This window comes from Triticum dicoccoides, chromosome 5A (genome assembly GCF_002162155.2).
Source record: "Triticum dicoccoides isolate Atlit2015 ecotype Zavitan chromosome 5A, WEW_v2.0, whole genome shotgun sequence".
Lineage (NCBI taxonomy): Eukaryota > Viridiplantae > Streptophyta > Magnoliopsida > Poales > Poaceae > Triticum > Triticum dicoccoides.
In genome coordinates this window covers 35,868,668-35,887,324 of record NC_041388.1, presented here as the reverse complement: position 1 = coordinate 35,887,324, position 18,657 = coordinate 35,868,668, and the positions used below count along the sequence as shown (strand labels likewise).

At 45.9% G+C, this 18,657-nt stretch overlaps 1 protein-coding gene across 2 annotated transcripts in view; it reads left to right on the top strand.

Moving 5' to 3' along the window:
* Positions 1 to 8,135: 8,135 nt before the first annotated feature.
* LOC119298945 overlaps positions 8,136 to 18,657 on the top strand; it is a 19,681-nt gene continuing 9,159 nt past the window's right edge. For both annotated transcript variants that reach the window (XM_037576256.1, XM_037576255.1), the window contains exons 1-3: positions 8,136 to 8,201; positions 8,731 to 8,995; positions 9,315 to 9,755. In XM_037576256.1, the coding sequence (XP_037432153.1) occupies positions 8,733 to 8,995; positions 9,315 to 9,755 (704 nt within the window). In that variant the 5' untranslated portion in view covers positions 8,136 to 8,201; positions 8,731 to 8,732. The remainder of the gene's footprint in view (positions 8,202 to 8,730; positions 8,996 to 9,314; positions 9,756 to 18,657) is intronic.

Here is an 18,657-nt window from a genome sequence, read left to right as displayed (position 1 = left end):
TACACCATTCTCATCTTGCTTGTTCTTGAAAATCCACTTTGTTCCAATGACGTTGTGTTCCTTAGTTGGCCTCTTGACTAATGACCACACTTGATTGCGCTCAAAACTATTCAACTCTTCTTGCATAGCAATGAGCCAATCGTTGTCTATCAACGCATCTTGTACCTTGAGAGGCTCAACACTAGAAACAAAAGAGAAGTGAGCACAAAAGTTTGTTAATTGTTTATGAGTGACTCTACCTTCCGATATGCCGGTGAGGATCTTATCAACATCAACACGACCGGCCACTCGAGGCATGATGGAGGTTAAGGTTTCGCGAGGTTCAACTTCATGTCCATCATCCACGTCCTCAACATATGGATCACTAATGTGTGGTGGAAAATCTTCTTCTTCTTCTTGCATTTGTTGAGGTTCATTGTCAATGATTTCACCTTCTTATACTTGCCCTTGAGGATGATCTTGTTCTTGATGATTATCATGAAGAGGAACTTGATCATCATCTTGTACTTGGACTATGGGCATTGGTTGAGTAATAGGGGCTTGTGATGGTATGGGTGTTGAAGTTGTTTGATGATGTTTGAGGCTTCCATCTTCTTCTTCATCATCATGAGGTTCGTGTTCCATTGGAAGAAGTGCACCAACACCCATGGTCAAGATATCTTGAGACGAATCTTCTTCACCTACATCACTTAGATCAACTTGCTCCCCATGGGAGCCATTAAACTCATCAAACACCACGTCACAAGTTTCTACAACACATCCATTGGATTTGTTGTAGACTCTATAGGCGTGAGAGTTTGATCCATAGCCAACAAATATACCCTCAGTTGTTTTGGATTGAAATTTTCCTAACCGTTCCTTTTTGTTGAGGATGAAACATTTACACCCAAATACACGAAAGTACTTGACATTTGGCTTGTTCCCGGTTAGGATCTCATATGGAGTCTTTTCCAATATTTTGTGGAGGAAGAGTCGATTCGATGCATGACATGCGGTGTTGACAGCCTCGGCCCAAAAACTGTGTGGAGACTTGTATTCATCCAACATGGACCTTGCCATCTCCATAAGTGTACGATTCTTCCTTTCTGCAACACCATTTTGTTGAGGGGTGTATGGTGCAGAATATTGATGTTCAATCCCTTCATCACTAAAAAATCCTTCCAAGGTGTAATTCTTGAACTCGGAACCATTATCACTTCATGTTGCCATGATTTCTTTGTCAAACTTGTGTTGTGCTTGCTTGGCAAGATCAATGAAGGTGATCTTTGTCTCGTCTTTGGACTTGAGGAAAAACACCCATGTGTATCTTGAGTAATCATCCATAAGTCCATACTTTTTCCCACCAAGACTATCCCATGAAGGAGGCACAAAAAGATCCACATGAAGGAGCTCCAAAGGCCTTGAAGTAGACACAATATTCTTGGGTGGGTGCTTTGATTGATGTTGCTTCCCGGCTATGCATGCACTATACACACGATCTTTCTCAAAAGAGACATTTGTTAGTCCAAGGATGTGATTTCCCTTTAAAAGATCTTGAAGATTTCTCATGCCGACATAGGCTAGCCGACGATGCCATAGCCACCCCTTGTCGGCCTTGGCCATTAGACAAGTTGCATGGAATGTGCTCTCTTTCGAGAAATCAACCGTGTAAAGGTTGCCATCCAACTCTCCAACAAAGGCCACTTCGAGAGTATCTCTCTTAAAGACTTTCACATCCGTTAGTCCAAATAGTGTATCATAACCAACAGAAGCCAATTGGCGAACAGAAAGCAAATGATATTTAAGGGATTGGACAAGCATGACATTTGCAAGAGACATGTCATTTGTGATAGCCACCTTACCCAAACCGAGTACCTGTCCTTTTGATCCTCCACCAAACATAATGCTCATAAATGGTTGAATAGCTTCCAAGAAATCGTAGAGCAATTTGCTATCTCCGGTCGTATGATTTGTACATCCACTATCAATCACCCATTTTACTCCACCGGAGAAGGCAACCTACACACAATTATTACTTGGTTAGAGGCACCCATTTTGCAATGGGACCTCTCAAGTTAGTCACAAGGGTCTTAGGGACCCAAATAGCATAAAACCGAAATGCATTTCGAGGACCAACAAAATTTTCATAAACTTCTCCATCCTTAGTCTTACGAAGAACATAGGATGGAGGCGTGAACTCTTTTGGCTTGTTGAGAGTGGGAATGCCCCTTGTGGCCTTCCCACTAACAACCTTAACTTTCTCCTTGTGCCCTTCTCGTACAAAAGTTTCTTTTAGAGGGGTGGTGCACTTTTGAGAGGATGTCTTCTTCTTGTTTGTGCTCGGGTCAAACCCGAGTCCCTCTTTGGCAAACACCTCATTGTGTTGGCTCAATACCTCATTAAGGTTCTTTTGCCCGTCATGAGCCCTTTCTCGATTTGAGCTTTGAGAAAGCGATTCTCCTCAAGAATAGATGCTAGATCACTACTAGAGTTAGTAGTACAAGCATCAACATTGATAATAGGAGAAGAGTAAGCCTTGGCTAGAGTTTCAAGATAAGTAAGCTTGAGTGTCTCAAAACTCTTTGTAAGAAAGGTGAGCTCTTCTTCCTTGGTCTTGAGGGACACGGATAGGATCTCACAATCCTTAGAGAGAGAAGCATTTGACTTCTCAAAGCTTACTTTTATCATTCATCAACTCTTCACACGAGTCAATAGCCTTTTTCAAGGAGGCAAGATCTTTAGTGTGAACATCAATGTTTGCACCAATTTTTAAGCATAGTTCATCATTTCGTGCTTCCTCATATTGGACTTTCCGCTCAAGGATTTCATATGTTTCCTTTTCCTCGGTGACGAGGGTTTCGAGTTCCTTAATGGAGATGGTGTGCTTACTCACCATCTCCATAAGCATACGAAACATAGTGAGCTTCTTTCCTTTAAGGGAGTACATGAACTTATTTAGTTTAGCAAGCATAGGATCATTTATATCACCATCCTCATAACTATCCTCCGCATCAAGATACTCATCACTAGGAGTAGGGGGAGTGAAAAGAGGAGGGTTTGATCGTGGGGTTACCTTGACCTTGTCAGGAGAGTGTTGGTCCTCTCCATCTTCTACCACGGCCTTCGCCATGAGGCACTTGTGAGCGTTGCCCTTGTAGTCCTTCATGTAGTTGTAGGTGACAACATCACCACTTTTGTTGACTAGCCTCAATGTGTTTTGAGAATCTTGAGCAACTCCGGCAACACCACTAACATCATCCGAATCGGATTCTTCTTGAGCAACCATTGCTTTCCCATCTCTCTTCTTGAGCTTGGAGTTCAAAGATTTGGCAACTTCTTCTTGGAAAAGGTCTTGGGAAACCTTGGTTTGTCTTCTCTCTTCTCATAAGGGCACTCGTTGGAGAAGTGGTTGGTTTCTTCACAGTTGTAGCATTTTCTTACTTTCTTCTTTTGAAATCTTCCCTTGAATTTTCCCGCGCTAAACTTCTTGACAAAGAGAGCCATGTCTTCATATGAAGGGCCCTCATCGGATTCAACCTCATCACCATCTTCTTCTTCATCATCATCATCTTCTTCTTCACTTTGCTCATCTTCACATACATGCTTAGCCTTCAATGCAAGATTGATCTTTGACGATGGAGTACCATGCATGGCAAGATGTTTTGTAGCATTTGCCTTTGACTCTTCAAATAGTTGGAAAGTGGATATGATGTCATCTGTAGTCATTTCCTTGAAGGCATGGTGTTGTCTTATGTCCCATACCATTTGATGGTGATATGGAGCAAGAGCATGGAGCAACTTGTCCACAAGGAATCGCTTAGTCATGTTGAATCCATCTTGTGTCTTATCACACTCACATGACTCAGTATCTGCGGTGAGAGTCATGAGACGCTCAAGGAGTTGATTGGGAGTTTCACCTTTCTCCATACAAAAGTTTTGCAATTGCCCCTTGGCAATTTCATATTGAGCACTCTGGAGGGTGGAGGTACCGGTCTTGGATCTTATAATACTTTCCCATAGTTCCTTGGCACTTGTGATGTGTATGAAAGGTCTCCTTTGCTTTTCAACCATACCTCTCCTTATACACATGGTTGCAGTGTCACTGAGATTCTTGTCATAAATTTCTCTTGGTGTAGGATTCTTTGGATCAACCACATGGTAACCATACTCCAAGATCTCCAGCATCTCATCATTTCCATATCGAAGATGATCCTGCATAGCAACTCTCCACAAGGCAAAATCAGAAGCGGCATCAAGTAAAGGAGGTTTGCCTTGAGGGTTATATTTTGGTTTCTCAACTTGGGGTCTTGCATAAAGCCAAGGAACACTGGAGTGTTCATTGCTAGGAGGTTGTTGACCAAGTGATGGAGTAGGCACAGTTGGCCTCGGAGCCGCACCACCCGAAAGTGGTGCAAGCACCGTGGACAACATGGCTATCCTCATTTGGACCAAGGCCTCAAGAGAAGCATCATGCTCCTCATTTTGCTTAGAAAGGGCCCATTCCAGATCCTCATAAGTAAAGGCCTTGACTTCAGAAGAAGCCTCGCCTTCATCCTTCGGATCTACAACAAGGGGAGTCCCATCAGGGTTCATCTCGCTCTAGGGCGGTTAAGCCACAAGAATAGAGCATGAGGCTCTGATACCAATTGAAAGGATCGAGATGGACCTAGAGGGGGGTGAATAGGTACAATTACAAAATTTTATTTATGGCTTAGCAATTTTAGGCAATAATGCGGAATATGAAAGTGGGCCTAACAATTGCAAGTGTGGTACTAAGTGCTATGCAAGTAACACAAGTATGTAAGTAAGCAAACACAATATGATATAAGTAACTGCAAGAGACAAGTAACCACAAGTAGAGAGTTAGGGTTAGGAATAACCGCAACTCCGGGAGACGAGGATGTATGCCGATGTTCACTTCCTTGGAGGGAAGCTACGTCGCCATTAGAGAGGTGGATGTTACCACGAAGGCACACCAACGCCACGAAGGCTCACCCTATTCTCCCTTTGAGACAACACCACGGAGGCGTTTCTCAACCACTAGTGGTAGACCTTGGGGTGGTCTCCAAACCCTCACAAACTTATCCGGGTTAATCACAAAGGTCGATTCCTCTCCGAAAGACTCCTACCGCCTAGGAGTCTCCAACCTCCAAGAGTAACAAGATCCAAAGGGAAAAGCTCAAAACTTGCTCAACTCACGATTTGCTTCGGTCACAAGAAGGAGAGGGGAAATATCTTTCTTTTGATTGGAACAACTCTTCGAAACTCACAAGAATCAAACCGGGATCTAAGATTTAATGTGTGAGCAAGGGAGAGGGAGCAGTGGTGTTCTTGAGGTGTGTTTGAGTGAAGTGTTCAACCTTATCTCGAAGAGGTAAGGGACTATTTATACCACAAGAGAATTAGAGCCGTTTAGACAGAGATTGACCTGCCCGGATGATCCGGAAGACCATCCGGATATCTGGCTAAAGGCCCGGATGATCTAGCTGAAGGCCCGGATGTAAGTGACAGTAGAAGAGCTGCGAGGAGCCCGGATGATCCGGATGACTGGCCGGATGATCCGGCTACATCCACTAAGGTTCTGTGAAAATAGGGGCAAGATTACCCGGATGATCTGGGATAGGATCCGGATGATCCGGGCACAACCCGGATGATCCGGGACAGGATCCGGACGATCCGGCTTCAGTCACCATGGTTCTATGATGGAGGGCGTACATTACCCTGGATGATCCGGAGTAAGGTCCGGACGATCCGGGCTTAGCTCGGATGATCTGGGACCCCGTCCGGATGATCCGGCAAGGTACTTGTGTAGAGAGACAGTAGTAGGTTTTGGCTAAGGGGTTTTGCTAGGGATTTTTGGTCCTTCGAGAAAAAGTTCTTGTGATACAAAATATGAGCAAGCCTTGAACCTATACCTCGGATCCCCTCTTAATAGTGCGGGATTCCTATTACTCAAGAAATATAAAAGAGCACAATGCTTCATCTTTGTTTGCTCCTTTCCTCATTGATAATTTGCTTGAGTAATATCTCATATGATGTGATCATGATGCACATTAGAAGAAAACAGAGAACTAACAACCTGTGTATATACGTAGCAAACACGGTTAGTCTCCTATATGTAAATTTGTCATCAATATCAAAAATAATCTTTAAGAGCAAGATTGCACTTTCAAGTCACATTGCTTGCAAGGCTTATAGTGATGTGCATTACCGAGAGGGCCCAGAGATACCTCTCCGACAATCGGAATGACAAATCCTATTCTTGATCTATGCCAACTCCACGAACACCATCGGAGACACCTCTAGCACCTTTATAATCACCCAGTTACGTTGTAACGTTTGGTAGCACACAAAGTGTTCCTCCGCTATTTGGGAGTTGCATAATCTCATAGTCATAGAGACATGTATAAGTCATGAAAAAAGCAATAGCAATATACTAAACGATCAAGTGCTAAGCTAACAGAATGGGTCAAGTCAATCACATCATTCTCTAATGATGTGATCCCGTTAATCGAATGACAACTCATGTCTATGGCTAGAAAACTTAACCATCTTTGATTCAACGAGCTAGTCAAGTAGAGGCATACTAGTGACACTCTGTTTGTCTATGTAACACATGTACTAAGTTTCCAGTTAATACAATTCTAGCATGAATAATAAACATTTATGATGAAATAAGGAAATAAATAATAACTTTATTATTGCCTCTAGGGCATATTTCCTTCAGAACATACTTTTAATATACACTGATTTTTTTAAAGGTCGCCGTACATTAAAATAGAGAGAATATCACATGAAAATCAAGTTTCAGAGAACTTCGTCGAACCCATGTTTGTAAGTTAAAAAAAATCTAAAAATATACTCGATGTTAAGAGGGTGATGTTTCATTGCCATACGAAATTACAAGTTAAAACACATTACCATTTACAAGCTATGGAAAGAACAAATTCAACAATGACTAGCGATGTTTATTGTTCCACACAGTTCAATGCTGATTTTACTTTTTTCGTATATCATAAATGATAACTTTTCTGAATTTGGGAATTTCGCATGGCAATAGAACACCATACTCTCAAATTCTGTAGTTTTCTTGAGGTTTGTCTGAAACTTCAAGACATCGTTTCCATGTGGTTTTCATCAGTTTGCACCAAAACTTCTTTGCATGTGATACTCTCTCCATTAAAAAAATACACACAAAAATGTTCATGTATATTAAAAATAGTTCATCCTGCATTAGGGGAAAATTTTTGCATTGAAAAGTTTTCATCATATATTAAAAAAAATCTTCATACACTAAAAAAGTTCACTATTTATAAAAACATGTTCATATTATATTTGTTTTTAGGGGAAAATTTTCATGTTATATTATATCCCTCCGTTACATAATACAAGATGTTGTTACAACCGATATATGTATAATATGTTATCATAACTGATATACTTGTAATTGGTTTATGTGATGGAAGGAATATTGAAAAGAATGATTACAGTATATAAATCTACAAGAAGGGGAAAAGCAAAAAAAAGGAAAAATAAACCTGAAAAATAAAAAGAAAAAAGAAAAGAAAACCGAAAAATAAAAGTAATAAAATAATTATAAATAAATAAAAAGAGAAGAACCAAACAGAAAACCGAGACACAGAACCCACAACAGAAAGAATGAAAAAACAACAAGAAGCGAGCGAACAAACGCAAGACACGCGATCCACACCGTCGATTGAGGGGGGACGTGTGCATGGAGCCCCGACAGCGGTGGGCCGGGCTGGGCTCCCCCCAACGCCAAGGACCAAACAAAATCCACGAGCACACAGCCACACCTCGCTCACCACCGTTCAGACTACGGAGCGAAGAGGGCTCCCGGAATCTCGGCGGCGGCGGCGGCGGCGGAGGCGGCATTGGTCCCTGGCGCCTCCGGGTAAGCTGCCCCTACTCTCTCACCCGGTCTGCACGTGCCGATCATCACTCCTCCACTGATTTGGAGCAGCATACGCAGCCTATCAGGAACAGACCGGCTCCCAAGTTCGTCGTCGGCGGCGTCGTCGTCGGCAGCGGCGGCGGCGGCAGTCGCTGGAACATCGAGGTAGGGCATCGCGGCCTTTGCTCCTCCTCTACACTTGCTGGATCTTCCATTCGCTTCACTTTGTGTGTAACCCTAGCTAGGTGACGGGGCGGGACCGGTGAGGACGACGGCAGCTAGGCCACCGACTTTCGGCAATTCTCAGGTATAATAATCCCTGCCTGGAGGTTGGCGTGGTCCTATTCGATGTCCGGCTTGCTAATTTACCGGGAATGCATGTGATTTGGGGCTTGCGATTTGTGAACTCTGAAGCCAATTTTGCTACAGATCTCAAAAGACAAAACTTGTTTAGCCTATGTTTGTGTTTGTGCTTCACTTGCTGTACCGGAGTACCTTTTCAACTACTAGTTACGAAGCCTGACTAATGGGGAGGAACATGCGAAAACTTGTTGTTGCTTCAGATTATTCAATGCTTGAATTAATTGGAGGGCACAGTAAGCTGACTGTGAATGGGCAGTGTGGTTTCACATTTACTACTAGCAGTGGTAGGAGTACTAGTACTAGTAACACTTCATTTTCCTTTGTTGGCATGCGCGTTCCGCATTAAACACACACACGCCCATCTCTCCATGTCTATTTATTTTTAGGGATGTTGGCATGCAAATCAGCATTAAAGACACACACACACACATCCTCTGATATGCTACCTTTATATTCTACTCTACACATTGCAGACATGGCATCATCCACTGATACAGATATGCTGGAAGAGCATGTGCCCGTCAAGACAACTACTGTTCAAGTGAAGTGGTGTGGCAATGATTATGATGTGGTGGTACAATCTGATGCCGATGTTGGAGAGCTAAAGCGACGTGTCGAACACGATACGGAACTTCCTTTCAAGAGGCAAAGACATATAAACACTCAGACAAATGATGAATTGGCTGATAATTATCGTGTTTCTCTGTTGGACAGTCCACCCACGACGTTTCTCATTGGGTAATGTTTTTTTTCTCATTGTCCTTGTAAATGCACAAGGATTCAAGTGTCAGTCATGTACGCATTTTTTACATGTTTCTATGAAATATATGTTGAACTCCCACTTCTTTTTATCGGCTGAAGCATGATGCAATTTTTTTTTATCATATCTCCTTTGTTGTCAAATTCTGAGTTCGTAGCATGATATCATCTAAACACTAGATATTTCTCATGCAGATTCCTGTATATTCCTATTAGTTTAAAAATACAATGTTTCCTGTATATTCCTATTAGTTTAAAAATACAATCTCATACCTCACTACAAACATTTCGAATCCAGGTTGAACAAACCGGACCTTCCACTCTACTCGCGGTATTTTTCTTATGACAACACAAACCGCAGCTGCTCTGTCAAGGCCATTAAGCTAGGGAAGAAAAAAGACTTCCTTTCTGATTTTCATGAGGTGCCTACTGCCTTCTTCAGAGGAACCTACACTGTAGGGAGTTTCACCACTGATTGCCTCTTGAAGTGGTATGATGCTAAAGACAAACACAAAGTTCTTTCTTCGCTCCGACTGATGAGCACCTGGAGGCACCCAAATGTGGTGGTGTTGCAGAATATCTACAAGTTGCACCCAGATTATCGTCTTATAATATCCACCAGCTCTTTTGATGGTACCTTAAATGGATGGCTCAAGCATGGTGAAAAGAACAAGATTGAAGAGAACAGGATTTTAAATATGGATGGAAAATTCACCCCTGTTTTCAGCAGAATCACACTGTAAGTATTTTCAGCAGAATCACACCTTCAATCTTATAATAGGATCTGGGTTGGTGACGGTCCATTCACTTCGATCGTTACTATGTTTTGAATTACTAACAATTGGCGTATTATTATCTAAAACATATATACTGCTATATATAGTGGGTATTTATGTCTTAAATTACTAAGAATCGTTACCGTAACTATTATATATATATGGGCTGGATATATTCTACAACCATTCTTTAGACATACTCTACAACTAGAAACCCACCGAACCAGCATATGCCATCATCCATCTCACCTCATCCATATGCGGAGCGGAACCTGCATGGCGCAAAGGGAGGCAACAATAGCGATGTGAGGCACACAGTTTAGTGGCGTGACACAGTTTTCAAACTGCTATTAGGCCGTAACGAATTTGAAAAAACATTCTACATGAAAATTGCGCCTAATCGATTTATTCCCAACGTTATATCATTTATGTCATTCCCACAAACCATTACATCTATATACAACTGGTTGTTGTACAACCAGCCCTTTGTTTCTGTTTAACAAGAAATTTTCAAACCATATTTTGGAATTATGCAAGTGAATACCGTTAGAAAGATATTGATTAGGCGCAACTTTTTCATGCAGCATATTTTTCAAAATTTAAGGTTCAAGAGCAGTTCTAAAAATTGTGCAATTCATATCAAATGACATGGAGCGCATTTTTATCAAAATGTTCAAACCACTTATCGAAATGATGCAAACAAAATACCGTTGGAAAGATATTTACTAGATGTAACTTTTCTTTTTGTATGGAACACTTCATTCAAATTCCTTGCGATTTAAGAGAAGTTTAAAAAATGGTTAGATTCGAGTGTTATTTTTGGGTGAACCCCCAATGAACATGTGAACTGTCCCTATGAATAACTAGATTGCCGAAAGTTATCTAACTTCTCACATAGTATAAGGCCAACTTCAGCACGAACAACGTGAATTGCCGAACAAAAAATATTTTTCCCAACATTTTTGTGAACTTCCCGAACGAATGAACAGAACTTCCCGATTCATAAGTACTCCTTGTGTGAGGAAGTGAACTTCTCGACAAACGACAAGCTTCCCACAAGCTGAGAAATTAACTTCTCATCTGTATCACTAATTTTTGCAACTCTTTGACGAATGTTTTTATTTCCAAATGTGTGGAATGTCGCTAATGATATGACGACAGGGTTGAGAACTAACTGTCCACGTGTCAACTGCCGCGGGATGGGGGTGGAGCCTTGGAGGTGAACTAGCAAATTGGCTTGGCAAAAAATGAACCATCACGAGGCAACTAGCAGACCTCCTGCAACAAAATATGTGAACTTCTCGCAAAGCAGAAACTACACAAAAATAAACAGGGATAGAAAATCAAACATCGACAATCTGCGAAGCATTCTCATTGTAGATGGTGGGTGTTGCAACATGTGGTAGGAGAGTGATCCTGCTCCACACTCCGCCCTGCTAGCTGTGGCCATGGACATCAGTTAGGGGACGTCATCGTGTGTGGAGAGAATTTAAAAGTTGTGCATGGGCGTCCGTGTGCTTGATGATCACCAGCCTGCCGAGGAGAGCAGAGGAGGGGGACTCGCCTAATGGACCTTTCTGACCATACCAAGGTGGAAGACCTCTAGCCGAAGCAGTGCCGTAGTCGAACATCCTTGGCTGCCTTTGACCAAGGAGAAGGTGGCGGTGATGGGGTTATGTACCTAGGGTAGGGTCATGGACCTGATCTAAGTACCTTACCCAAGGACACCCTTAGAAGAAGTCGCCTTCCAGTCGACCAACGAGAGACACACTCGACTGACTTGAAGGACTCGACCACGAAGACTCACTCGACCACCAGAAGGTCAGGAGGCACTCTGCACTGCAACGGCCTGTAATCAAGTAGACTTTATGATAGTAAAGGCACTTTATGTGGGGCGTTACCAGTAATGCCCCAGACTTAACTCACCTTAAACCCTCTCCTACGTGGGCTGGCTGGGGTCCTGGCGCACTCTATATAAGCCACCCCCCTCCACAGGCAGAAGGGTTCGGCACCTTGTAACTCATATACTCATAATCCACTCGACCGCCTCCGGGCTCCGAGACGTAGGGCTGTTACTTCCTCCGAGAAGGGCCTGAACTCGTACATCCCTTGTGCTTACAACCTCTCCATAGCTAGGACCTTGCCTCTCAATACCTACCCCCCACTCTACTGTCAGGCTTAGAACCACGACAGTTGGCGCCCACCGTGGGGCAGGTGTTTTAGCGATTTTGTGGAGAAGTTGCGATTCTTCCGAGTACTTTCATCATGGTGTCTGCTGGAGTTTTGGTCGAGGGTCAAGAGATCCGTCTCGGCACTCTCGCCTTCATCGCCGACGACTCTGCATGGCTCCAGGAGGCTCCACTTGACGTGGATGCGCTCCCCGTCCGCGGTGCGACGCATTTTCGCGCATGTGTCCGTGGCGTTTTGCTGCGGCAACCGTCGACCCAGTATCGGTCGGCTCCTTTATCGTCCACCCTCCCGGTCTCCCGCCAGCGCAAGCGCTCAGGCCGGTCGAGGCTTCAGCGATGGGTGAGGCACGCGGTGGCTCGCCAATCGGCCACCACCCAAGTTGCGGCAATCGAGCCCGACGAACCTCTCTACGGCTTGTTCGATCAGTCGACTGGCTCCGTAGAGACTGCATCCGAGTGCGGTAGCAGTGATCCAGCGGCGGAAATCTTGATGGTCGACGGGCCCCATAGTCCCCCTGGCTTCGCCCGTGGTGGTGGAGCAGGTGACGGCGGCGACCCTACACGAGGCTACGAAGAGTACCAGCCCGAGCCACTCGACTCACTGCAAAGAGAGGAACTTCGCCGCAGGAACGAGGACCCCCTGCGTATTCCCATCGCAGGAGAAACCCCCGAAGCTCGTGCCTTGGAGGAGGCGCGTCTGGCCAATTTGGCCGAGCGCACTCGACTGGAGAATCTTCAGCGAGCACTCAACGAGCGCGCGCGGCAACGAGTTCCCGACACCAGTCGACGTCAACTCTTCCCACCAACTCAGGTATATCGAACCCCAATTCAGAATTTAGCAGCTGCGACCCGTATAGCAGAGTCCATCCAGCCTTCGCAGTCGGAAGCTGGCAGAGGTTTGCTGCAGATCAGGGATCTGCTCCGGGCAGCAGGAGATCAGAATTCAGCCGTGTCTCAGTCGCGCAACAGAATTCACAGTCGATCCGTCACTGTGAATACGGTTCAGTCGGCTCACAGCCCCAGATCGCCTCCGCGGCGTGAAGGGCGCGAGAATCGGCGAGATCAATATGGCGACAGACTCGACCGAGATGATAGGCGTCGAGTGCCCTATTCCCCTTCGAGGGGTGGGTCTTATGCTCCTCGGCAGCCAGATGATAGGCGTCAGTACAGTACAGGGCGTAGGGTTCCAGTCGACCCCAGAGAACCAGGCTTCGACGCGCGATCAATTATCGTGCAAGGGGTGGTCGACCGGAACAGAGCCCATCGAGGTGCACTCGACAGAGATGTACCCACAAGCAGTCGAGTGCGTGTTTCTGGCCCTGAATGTTTCAGCAGGGCTATCAGAGCCGCAGTTATCCCTCCCAATTTCAGGTTGGCAACAGGAGTCAGCAAGTTCACTGGTGAGTCAAAGCCTGAAACTTGGCTTGAAGACTACCGAGTGGCAGTTCAGATTGGTGGTGGGAACGACGAAGTGGCCATGAAGCACTTGCCCCTCATGCTGGAAGGTTCTGCCAGGGCATGGTTGACTCAATTACCTCCTAGCAGCATTTACACTTGGGAAGATCTGTCCCGAGTGTTCATCAGAACGTTTGAAGGAACTTGCAAGCGACCAGCTGGATTGACAGAGTTGCAAGTCTGCGTACAGAAGGCTAATGAGACTCTCAGAGAATATATTCAGAGGTGGATCACTTTGCACCACACTGTGGAGAATGTGTCTGATCATCAGGCAGTCTGCGCCTTCAAAGATGGTGTCAAGAACAGAGAGCTGAGTTTGAAGTTTGGTCGAACCGGTGACATGACCTTGAGTCGGATGATGGAGATTGCTACCAAGTATGCCAACGGCGAAGAAGAAGACCGACTCCGAAGCGGCAAGCACAAGCCGAGTCAGTCGGAAAAAGGAAACACCAGTCGGAAACAGAAGCAGAAGGCTGAACCGGCAGCTCCTGGAGAGGCTCTGGCCGTGACTCAAGGAAAGTTTAAGGGGAAACCAAAAGGATCCTGGAACCCCAAGAAGGTAAAGGATAAAGAAGGGAACGACGTGATGGATATGCCATGTCACATTCACACGAAGAAAGACGAAGAGGGGAATATCATTTACCCGAAGCACACCACTCGCCAATGTCGACTCCTGATCCAGCAGTTTCAGGGAAAACAGTCTAAGGACAAGGAGAAGGAGTCGGACAAGGCCGAAGACAAGGAGGACAGTGAGGAATGATATCCGCATATCAACTCCACTCTGATGATCTTTGCAGATGTGGAAAGCAGAAGTCGACTGAAAGTGATTAACCGAGAGGTGAACATGGTTGCCCCCGCAAAAGCAAATTATCTGAAGTGGTCTCAAACACCCATCACATTCGACCAATCTGATCACCCGACCCATATTGCCACCCCTGGGAGGCAAGCTTTGGTGGTCGATCCAGTTGTCGAAGGCACTCGACTAACAAAGGTGCTGATGGATGGTGGAAGTGGGCTGAACTTATTGTATGCAGACACATTGAAAGGTATGGGCATTCCGATGTCCCGACTGAGCATTAGTAACATGAGCTTCCATGGAGTTATACCAGGGAAGAAGGCCGAGTCACTCGGCCAGATAGCTTTGGACGTGGTGTTTGGCGATTCAAAGCATTTTCGCAAAGAAAAGTTGACGTTTGAGGTCGTGGATTTTCAGAGTGCATATCATGCCATTTTGGGGAGACCAGCTTACGCGCGGTTCATGGCTCGACCATGCTACGTATACCTCAAATTGAAGATGCCCAGTCCCAAAGGAGTGATCACTGTCACCGGTGATAGGAAAAAGGCAGAAGAGTGCTTTCAGAAGGGCTCCAAGATTGCCGATTCCCAGGTGACAGCGGTCGAGTTCGAAGAATACAAGCAAATCGCAGATCCGAGTGACTTGCTGCGATCCAAGAAGCCCGCCACAGAGTCTGCATTCCAGTCGTCCGGTGAGACGAAGCCTGTTCACATTCACCCGACCGACCCCGAAGCAGCTCCGACCCGCATCTCCACGACACTCGACCCAAAATAGGAAGAAGCGCTCATCCAGTTCCTCCGTGAGAACTGGGACATTTTTGCATGGAAGCCCGCTGACATGCCAGGTGTTCCCAGGGGACTGGCTGAGCATCGCCTAAGAGTTGACTCATCTGCAAAACCAGTCAAAGAGCATCTTCGGCGGTCCGCCGTCCAGAAGAGAAAAGCCATTGGCGAAGAAGTGGCTCGACTGTTGGCGGCAGGATTTATCCGAGAGATATACCACTCCGAGTGGCTCGCTAATGTCGTCATGGTTCCTAAGAAGGACAAGTCGCTCCGAATGTGCATTGATTTCAAGCGCATCAACCGGGCCTGCCCGAAAGATCATTTTCCTCTCCCTCGCATAGATCAAATTGTTGACTCGACCGCGGGATGTGAGAGGTTATCTTTTTTAGATGCCTACTCCGGGTACCACCAGATCCGTCTGTACGGGCCCGACGAGGTAAAAACAGCTTTCATCACTCCATTCGGGTGCTTCTGCTATATCACCATGCCATTCGGCCTCAAGAATGCCGGAGCCACATTTATGCGAATGATTCAGAAGTGTCTACTCACTCAAATCAGTCGGAATGTGGAAGCTTATATGGATGATATTGTTGTCAAGTCACGAAAAGGTTCCGACCTGCTCGCTGACCTCGCCGAAACATTTGCCAACCTCAGAAGGTATGATATCAAGCTCAATCCATCAAAGTGCACATTTGGAGTTCCTGGCGGCAAGTTACTCGGTTTTCTCGTTTCCGAACGGGGAATCAACGCTAACCCAGAGAAGATTGGCACTATTCTCTGAATGAAACGCCCTGTGCGAGTGCACGATGTCCAGAAGCTTACTGGATGCTTGGCCGCATTGAGTCGATTCATCTCACGACTCGGTGAAAAGGCATTACCTCTTTACCGACTGATGAAGAAGACACACAAGTTCGAGTGGACTCCAGAAGCTGATGCAGCGTTTGCCGAGCTAAAAGCTCTGCTCTCCACCCAGCCGGTGCTTGCTGCTCCAATCAGCAAAGAGCCTCTGTTGCTCTATATCGCAGCCACAGGACAAGTCGTCAGTACTGTGCTAACGGTCGAGCGGGAAGAAGAAGGAAAAGCTCTCAAAGTTCAGCGCCCAGTGTATTATTTGTCTGAAGTCTTGACTCCATCCAAGCAGAGATATCCTCATTATCAGAAGCTTGTGTATGGAATATACATGACCACAAAGAAGGTTGCTCATTATTTCTCTGATCATTCCATCACAGTCGTCAGCGACGCTCCACTATCAGAGATTTTGCACAACAGAGATGCAACTGGTCGAGTGGCCAAATGGGCGATTGAACTTCTTCCCCTTGATATCAAGTTTGAGGCAAAGAAAGCCATTAAGTCCCAGGCAATAGCAGATTTCCTTGCCGAGTGGATTGAACAGCAGCAGCCGACTGAAGTTCACTCGGAGCATTGGACCATGTTTTTTGATGGCTCTAAGATGTTAAATGGTTCCGGTGCTGGGGTTGTCCTGGTTTCCCCCAGAGGAGATAAGCTCAGATATGTGCTCCAGATTCACTTTGATTCCTCCAACAATGAGGCAGAATATGAAGCCCTCTTATATGGGTTGCGCATGGCCATTTCACTCGGCGTCCGTCGCCTGATGGTCTATGGCGACTCGGATTTAGTGGTCAATCAGGTGATGAAAGAGTGGGACGTGAGAAGCCCAGCCATGACTGGATACTGCAGTGCAGTGAGAAAGCTGGAAAAGAAGTTCGAGGGGTTGGAGCTCCATCATATACCCCGACTAAAAAATCAAGCAGCTGATGATCTAGCAAAGATAGGTTCCAAGAGAGAAGCCATTCCGAGTGGTGTGTTCTTGGAGCATATACACACTCCGTCAGTCAAAGAAGATCCTTTCACCGAAGAAACTCCACAGCCCAAGAGTGCCACAGATCCGACTGAAGTTGAAGTCCCAGCGGTGGTCGACTTGATTATGGAGGTTTTGGTGGTCATTCCCGACTGGACGATTCCGTATGTCGCATATATCCTGAGGAGAGAGCTCCCGGAGGATGAGGAAGAGGCTCGGCAGATCGTCCGTCGATCTAAGGCCTTTACCGTAATCAAAGGACAATTATACAGAGAAAGTGCGACTGGAGTTGGTCAGAAGTGCATAACACCAGAAGAAGGTCGACTCATCCTCAATGATATTCACTCGGGGACCTGTGGTCATCATGCGTTCTCTCGGACCATCGTGGCCAAAGCATACCGAGCCGGATTTTACTGGCCAAAGGCGAATGAGATGGCAAAAGAGATAGTGGATAAGTGCGAGGGATGTCAATTCTACTCGAATATGTCACACAAGCCTGCGTCGGCTCTGAAGACCATTCCACTCGTCTGGCCTTTCGCAGTATGGGGATTGGACATGGTCGGTCCTTTGAGAACAGGACGAAGTGGCTTCACGCATGTACTAGTGGCAGTCGACAAGTTCACCAAGTGGATCGAGGCTAAACCAATCAAGAGCCTTGACACCGGTACTACTGTAAGCTTCATCAGGGAACTAATATTCAGATATGGAGTCCCACACAGCATCATTACGGATAATGGGTCGAACTTTGACTCAGAGGAATTCAGAGCTTTCTGCAACTCCCAGGGCACACGGGTCGACTACGCTTCAATCGCCCATCCGCAGTCGAATGGACAAGCAGAGCGAGCTAATGGACTGATTCTTAAGGGATTGAAGCCTCGACTGATGCGTGATCTCAAACACGCGGCTGGAGCTTGGGTCGACGAACTTCCCTCAGTACTCTGGGGACTGCGGACCACACCTAATCGGTCGACCGGAAGAACTCCATTCTTCTTGGTCTACGGAGCTGAAGCAGTCTTGCCGAGTGATCTTCTCCACAATGCTCCTCGAGTTGAAATCTACAACGAAGCAGAGGCTGAACAAGCGCGGCAAGACGCAGTCGACCTTTTAGAGGGAGAAAGGGAGATGGCTTTGATCCGGTCGACCATTTACCAACAAGATTTGCGTCGTTTCCATGCCAGAAATGTGAGAGGTCGAGCCTTCCAGGAAGGAGATTTGGTTCTCCGAGTGGATCAGCACAAACCACACAAGCTTGCTCCTTCTTGGGAAGGCCCCTTCATCGTCACCAAGGTTCTCCACAACGGGGCGTACCGTCTTTACAACGTCGAGCATAATATCGACGAGCCCCGAGCTTGGAACGCAGAGCTACTCCGCCCATTTTACACTTAAGTTTTATCACTCGGATGAGTTGCAATAAAATACTTCTGTAGCTCATGGACCTCAAAATAATAGTGTCATAATCCCTCCATAATTTCTGTCGCTTTTTATTTTTGTCCAATAAAATTCCCCCTCAGTGGGTGACTTAGCTGCGAATCCGTTTCGCCTAAGTTTGTAAAAATCCTATCGAGTGGCGAGCCAGACTCCCACTCGGAGGCTTAGCTGCAGCCCTGTGCTCGCCTAAGTTATAAAAATCCTACCGAGTGGTAAGCCAGCCTTCCACTCGGGGGCTTAGCTGCGAATCCGTTTCGCCTAAGTTATCAAAATCCTACCGAGTGGTAAGCCAGCCTTTCAGTCGGGGGCTTAGCTGCAGTCCAAGCACTCGCCTAAGTTATAAAAATCCTACCGAGTGGTAAGCCAGCCTTTCACTCGGGGGCTTAGCTGCAGTCC